At 44.7% G+C, this 6,703-nt stretch overlaps 1 protein-coding gene across 1 annotated transcript in view; it reads right to left on the reverse strand.

The window, feature by feature from the left end:
- The window catches only part of mreg (melanoregulin), a 13,755-nt gene extending 7,052 nt beyond the window's left edge, over positions 1 to 6,703 (reverse strand). The window contains exons 1-2 of the mRNA XM_017722760.2: positions 6,223 to 6,703; positions 1 to 76 (exon numbers count right to left, since the gene is read on the reverse strand). The exon at positions 1 to 76 is cut by the window's left edge and continues 87 nt beyond it. Coding sequence (XP_017578249.1) covers positions 1 to 76; positions 6,223 to 6,317 — 171 coding nt within the window. The 5' untranslated portion in view covers positions 6,318 to 6,703. The remainder of the gene's footprint in view (positions 77 to 6,222) is intronic.

Consider the following 6,703-nt stretch of genomic DNA (forward strand, 5'->3'; position numbering starts at 1 on the left):
GGGCTCACTCCACAGATTGGTCTCCTGATCCCGCCTCTTTTGGGCTTCGCGGTCAAAATACTCTAATGTCTCATTACTGACACAGACACACAAACACATACACAAATAACACGTTTACAGCCATTTATCTTCCATCTGCTTCCACCCGCAGGCCACTTTATTAGAAACACCTACCTTGTGCTTTCATTTACTGGCCACTTTATTGGAAACACCTACCTTGTGCTTTCATTTACTGGCCACTTTATTGGAAACACCTACCTTATGCTTCTACTCACTGGCCACTTTATTAGAAACAGCTACCTTATGCTTCCACTCACTGGCCACTTTATTGGAAACAGCTACCTTGTGCTTCCACTCACTGGCCACTTTATTGGAAACAGCTACCTTGTGCTTCCACTCACTGGCCACTTTATTGGAAACAGCTACCTTATGCTTCTAATCACTGGCCACTTTATTGGAAACAGCTACCTTGTGCTTTCATTTACTGGCCACTTTATTGGAAACACCTACCTTGTGCTTCTACTCACTGGCCACTTTATTAGAAACAGCTACCTTATGCTTCCACTCACTGGCCACTTTATTGGAAACAGCTACCTTATGCTTCCACTCACTGGCCACTTTATTAGAAACAGCTACCTTGTTCTTCCACTCACTGGCCACTTTATTAGAAACAGCTACCTTATGCTTCCACTCACTGGCCACTTTATTAGAAACAGCTACCTTATGCTTCTAATCACTGGCCACTTTATTAGAAACAGCTACCTTATGCTTCCACTCACTGGCCACTTTATTAGAAACAGCTACCTTGTGCTTCCACTCACTGGCCACTTTATTAGAAACAGCTACCTTATGCTTCCACTCACTGGCCACTTTATTGGAAACAGCTACCTTATGCTTCCACTCACTGGCCACTTTATTGGAAACAGCTACCTTGTGCTTCCACTCACTGGCCACTTTATTGGAAACAGCTACCTTATGCTTCCACTCACTGGCCACTTTATTGGAAACAGCTACCTTATGCTTCCACTCACTGGCCACTTTATTGGAAACAGCTACCTTGTGCTTCCACTCACTGGCCACTTTATTGGAAACAGCTACCTTATGCTTCCACTCACTGGACACTTTATTAGAAACAGCTACCTTATGCTTCTAATCACTGGCCACTTTATTAGAAACAGCTACCTTATGCTTCCACTCACTGGCCACTTTATTAGAAACAGCTACCTTGTGCTTCCACTCACTGGCCACTTTATTAGAAACAGCTACCTTGTGCTTCCACTCACTGGACACTTTATTAGAAACAGCTACCTTATGCTTCTACTCACTGGCCACTTTATTGGAAACAGCTACCTTGTGCTTCCACTCACTGGCCACTTTATTGGAAACACATACCTTGTACTTCCACCTGCTGGCCACTATACTGGAAACACCTACCTTGCGTTTTCACTTACTAGCCAGTTTATTAGAAACATCTACCTTGTGCTTTCATTTACTGGCAACTTTATTGGAAACACCTACCTTATGCTTCCACTCACTGGCCACTTTATTGGAAACAGCTACCTTGTGCTTCCACTTACTGGCCACTTTATTAGAAACAGCTACCTTGTACTTCCACCTGCTGGCCGCTTTATTAGAAACAGCTACCTTGTGTTTTCACTTACTAGCCAGTTTATTAGAAACATCTACCTTGTGCTTCTACTCACTGGCCACTATATTGGACTGCCTTGTGTTTCCACCTGCTGGCCGCTTTAACTTACTGCCCAATTTATTGGCAACACCCACGTTGTACTAATTGTACAAGGTGTACTAAAATTTTTTTAAACTCCATTCATGGTGGAGGGATACATAATATGCAGGGCACTGAGGCAAAATAGTCGTATTATAGTATAGTTCGTAAGAAAACTCATTATTCCAGATTTTCCACTATTTTCCATCATCAACATTCCACATAAAGCTCAGAAGACTCGTGTAGGTTCTCTGGTGGTTCTGGATGGTAAATAAAGTGTCTGTATCTGTGTTGTAGTCATGGCTATGCCTGGTTCCCATCACCACCACTGTAAAGACATCTGAACCATTTCACACCAAACCCTCTGAATCTCTCTGTTTACAGCGCAAACACTGGATTTAATGCAGTAATTTTATTAGATAACAATTACACTTTTTACGGAAGGTGCTGTGAGGCCTCAGATGGCTGAGTTATAGAAGCGAATGGCTGTTATTGAACATTTTATTTCTGGATAAGTTTTCAAGTTTTCAAGGCATTTGAGAAAAAGAGCCTTTATGAGTGGGTTGTCCTCATATTCACTCACTATTCGGCAGAAAGTCTTGTGGTCTGATGAAACTGACTTGCAGTTTTTTTGGCCTGAAGGCTCAGCAACATGTGAATAAACCTGAACACTAAACCAGCTGTTACAAATAAAACGTTTACAGCCATTTATCTTCCATCTGCTTCCACCTACTGGCCACTTTATTGGAAACACCTACTTTGAACTTTCATTTACTGTCCACTTTATTAGAAACACCTACCTAACCCATCCACTCCCTGGCCAGTTTATTAGAAACACCTACTGTGTAGCTCATATCAATTTCTTACCGTTGACCCTTTTCAGAAGCGACTCTCTGAATCTGTAATTTACAGTCTAAATAATTATTTGCATGCAGCCCCCACTGAACCTCTTAAAAGGTCTTGGGAACAGGATCTGGGAATTATTACTTTGGATGGCCGTTGGAGTCACGCCCTGGACCAAGTGCGCTTCTCATCCATGTGCCAGATGCACCTGCAGTGAAAGGTGCTCCTTAAACCTCACTTCACCAGTTATTACCTTCACCACTACTGGCCATTCTTCTTCAATGGACACATGGCTTCCCTCCCACACATGACTGACTGAGGAAGTTCTGTCATGCATTAAGCTTGAAAAGTTCCTGGAATTTTTTTATATACTCTTTAAAAAGATGGTTCTTCAAGGGTGCTTCAGTAAAGACAATGGTTCTATATAATGGGTGTAATGGTACACAGAAGTCACGGTTCTGTACAAGTTAAGTGCAACGGGAAAAAAGCAACAAAAACACCCAAATGCACAAGGACTAGTGCAAGTTACAATGTCGTATAGCGCCCCTTTGGGGAAACCTGGGTCATTAGCCCTCAACAGGGAGTTGGCATTAACTAGTGGTTGGTTAGTGTAGTGGGTAACACCTCTGCCTTCTATGCTGTAGACTGGGGTTCAATCCCCACCTGGGCAACCACCCTATACTATACCAATAAGAGTCCTTGGGCAAGACTCCCAACACCACCTTCGCCTACCTGTGTAAAATGAACAAACTGTGAGTTGCTCTGGATCAGAGCGTCAGCCAAATGCCATAAATGTAAATAACTAACCGCCTGTTTTTGACTCGACTGCAGTCACTGTTTTTGGTTCTCCATCAGGCAAACCTGGTACCTGGTAATGTTTTGGGATCACCTCCATCAAGGTTCTGAGCGAGCTGAGCTGATACCAAAAGATATGTGTATTCGCCCTGAAACGTCACAGTACAGGGTGAGAACACGTACCATTACAGCCCTATTCTATATAGAACCACAAAGAACCCTTTGCATGATTAAATAGTTCTCTGCATGGTGAAATGGTTCTTCAAACTGATGGAGAATGTGTTGTATATGGTTCTAAAAAGAATCCTGCTATTGTTACAATGTCATGCTTCTTACAATAGAAGAACCCTTTTCAAAAATGTTCTATATAGAACCATATACAACACATGCTCCATCACTCTGAAGAACCATTTCACCACGCCAAGAACCATTTAAGCATGCAAACGGTTATTTGACTGTTCATAGTTCTATGCAGAACCAGAACTCTTGAAGAACCATCTTTTTAAGGGTGTGTCTTGACTCTGTTACGTATAAACATGGACTGAAGTGCTCAGATATATGCAGAACGCTGTTGTTCTGCTTTTTGAGTTGATCTGTCTGCGTGCAAATTACGACTTTACACTAAAACTCCATTGGAGGCTTTTCATTTCAGACTCGCTTGAGAGCGCCCTCTAGTGTCTGACCAACACAGTAGGCATGACCAGAGACGTTATAAAGGAGGAGGAGACGGTCACTGGTTGAAATATGAATGGGTAAGCTTGTGTCTGTTTACAAGGAACGTCCCGCCCTTCTAAAAATGAGCCAATCAGCTTGCTTCGTATACTGGGCATGGAAAAAGGCCCCCACCGCTGAAGAAGAACTGTGTTTTTGTGTGTTTTTGAGCCAAGCAGTAGAAAATATTTAAACATTAAATAAGTTGACCCTGACCCTAATAATCCTTAAGACCTAAGTTGAGATCTGACTGGTCAAGATAAGATTTATCACAAATTCGTATCACGGAAGCAAATCTGATCTTAATTTAGGAATCTTAACTTATTCTACAGCATCTGATCTCCAGTAAGGACATCTTAACCTACTTAATCGACTGTCACGTCTGTTTCCTAGCAACCAATCATACACACACACACACAGCTGAAACGTAAACACGTCATCAGAATAACGTTAAAATGTGAGTTAAGCTGCTGTTACTGACGTAAAAAAGGCCAAACAGAACTAAAGAGTGATAAACTGTAAGTAGTGAATACCGTGAGAGCGCCCCCTGCTGTTTATCAGAGTCGCCCCCTGCTGTTTAGCACAGCTCCCCCTGCTGTTTATCAGAGTCGCCCCCTGCTGTTTATCAGAGTCGCCCCCTGCTGTTTAGCACAGCTCCCCCTGCTGTTTATCAGAGTCACCCCCTGCTGTTTATCAGAGTCGCCCCCTGCTGTTTATCAGAGTCGCCCCCTGCTGTTTAGCATAACTACCCCTGCTGTTTAGCAGAGCTCCCCCTGGTGTTCATCAGAGCTCCCCCTGCTGTTCATCAGAGTCGCCCCCTGCTGTTCATCAGAGCTCCCCCTGGTGTTTAGCAGAGCTCCCCCTGGTGTTCATCAGAGCTCCCCCTCCTGTTCATCAGAGTCGCCCCCTGCTGTTCATCAGAGTCGCCCCCTGCTGTGTGTCAGAGCTCCCCCTGCTGTTTATCAGAGCTCCCCCTGCTGTTTATTAGAGCGCCCCCTGCTGTTTATCAGAGCTCCCCCTGCTGTTTATCAGAGCTCCCCCTGCTGTTTATTAGAGCGCCCCCTGCTGTTTATCAGAGCGCCTCCTGCTGTTTATCAGAGCTCCCCCTGCTGTTTATCAGAGCTCCCCCTGCTGTTTATTAGAGCGCCCCCTGCTGTTTATCAGAGTGCCCCCTGCTGTTTATCAGAGCGCCTCCTGCTGTTTATCAGAGTGCCCCCTGCTGTTCATCAGAGTCGCCCCCTGCTGTGTGTCAGAGCTCCCCCTGCTGTTTATCAGAGCTCCCCCTGCTGTTTATTAGAGCGCCCCCTGCTGTTTATCAGAGTGCCCCCTGCTGTTTATCAGAGTGCCCCCTGCTGTTTATCAGAGTGCCCCCTGCTGTTTATCAGAGCTCCCCCTGCTGTTTATCATATTTTCTTTACTATACATACTATACATACTATACTAGTGGTTGGTTAGTGTGGTTAACACCTTTGCCTTCTATGCTGTAGACTGGGGTTCACTCCCCCAACAGGGCAGCACCCTACACTATACCAATAAGAGTCCTTGGGCAAGACTCCTAACACCGCCTTTGCCTTCATGTGTAAAATGATCTAATTGTAAGTCGCTCTGGATAAGAGCGTCAGCCAAATGCCATAAATGTAAATGTAAATATACAGAACCACCAGAGAACCTACACAAGTCTTCTGAGTTTATATGGAATGTTGATGATGGAAAACAGTGGAAAATCTGGAATAATGAGTTTTCTTTGGGGACTATTTTGCCGCACAGCGCCCTGCATGTCTCCCTCCACCATGAATGGAGTTGAAGTTCTCTAAACTCTCATAAAACAGCGTCTCAGTCATCAGGCAGTGAATTCAGAACCAGTTCATGTAGGAACTTTCTGTGAGGAGCTTTTAGAGGGACGTCTGGTTCCTATCACCACCACTGTGAACAGCTCTGACTCGGTAAGTTTACCTAGTGACACCAAACCGCTCAGATCTGCTCTGTTTACTTCTTAACTATTCAGTTATGAAGAAATTTAGAAAAGAAATTCAGAGGGTTTGGTGTGAAATGGTTCAGATGTCTGTACAGTGGTGGTGACAGGAACCAGGGGTCACCATAACTACAACACAGATATAGACATTTTATTTATGATATATGATAAATACCCGAGTAACGGTCTCTTCTCTTCATCATCGTCATCGTCAAAAGTACAGCAGCAGCAGCAAAACTTAATGCAGAACTTCTTGAAGGCTGCACCCATCCTGGCCTAGATCGAGCGAGGGAGGAACGGAGAGCAGAAGAAGGAAAAGAGAGGGCTGCATGCATTCAGCTGTCAGTGTGGGACATCTGAGTGGGCTTCGTCCTGGACCACCGCTTTCACTTCTCCGCCATTCAGATCTGAGAGAGCGGGCCGAGGGTCAGAGGTTCCTCCAGAGGCTCCAGAGCGAAGCTGGGTGAGGGCTGCTGATGCTGCTCCTGGACCTACTCAGAAGACACGGAGCACCTTCTGACTTCGCGGCCATGAAAAGCAAATGAGCAAAGGAACAAACAAACGTTCCTCTAGAACGAACACAGAGCCCTGTAAACAGTCACAGCTCAGTCATGTGGACCCAACAATTCCCTCTGAAGCCCCGAGGCCAGCGAGAC

This window comes from Pygocentrus nattereri, chromosome 27, assembly GCF_015220715.1.
Source record: "Pygocentrus nattereri isolate fPygNat1 chromosome 27, fPygNat1.pri, whole genome shotgun sequence".
NCBI classification, from domain to species: Eukaryota; Metazoa; Chordata; class Actinopteri; order Characiformes; family Serrasalmidae; genus Pygocentrus; species Pygocentrus nattereri.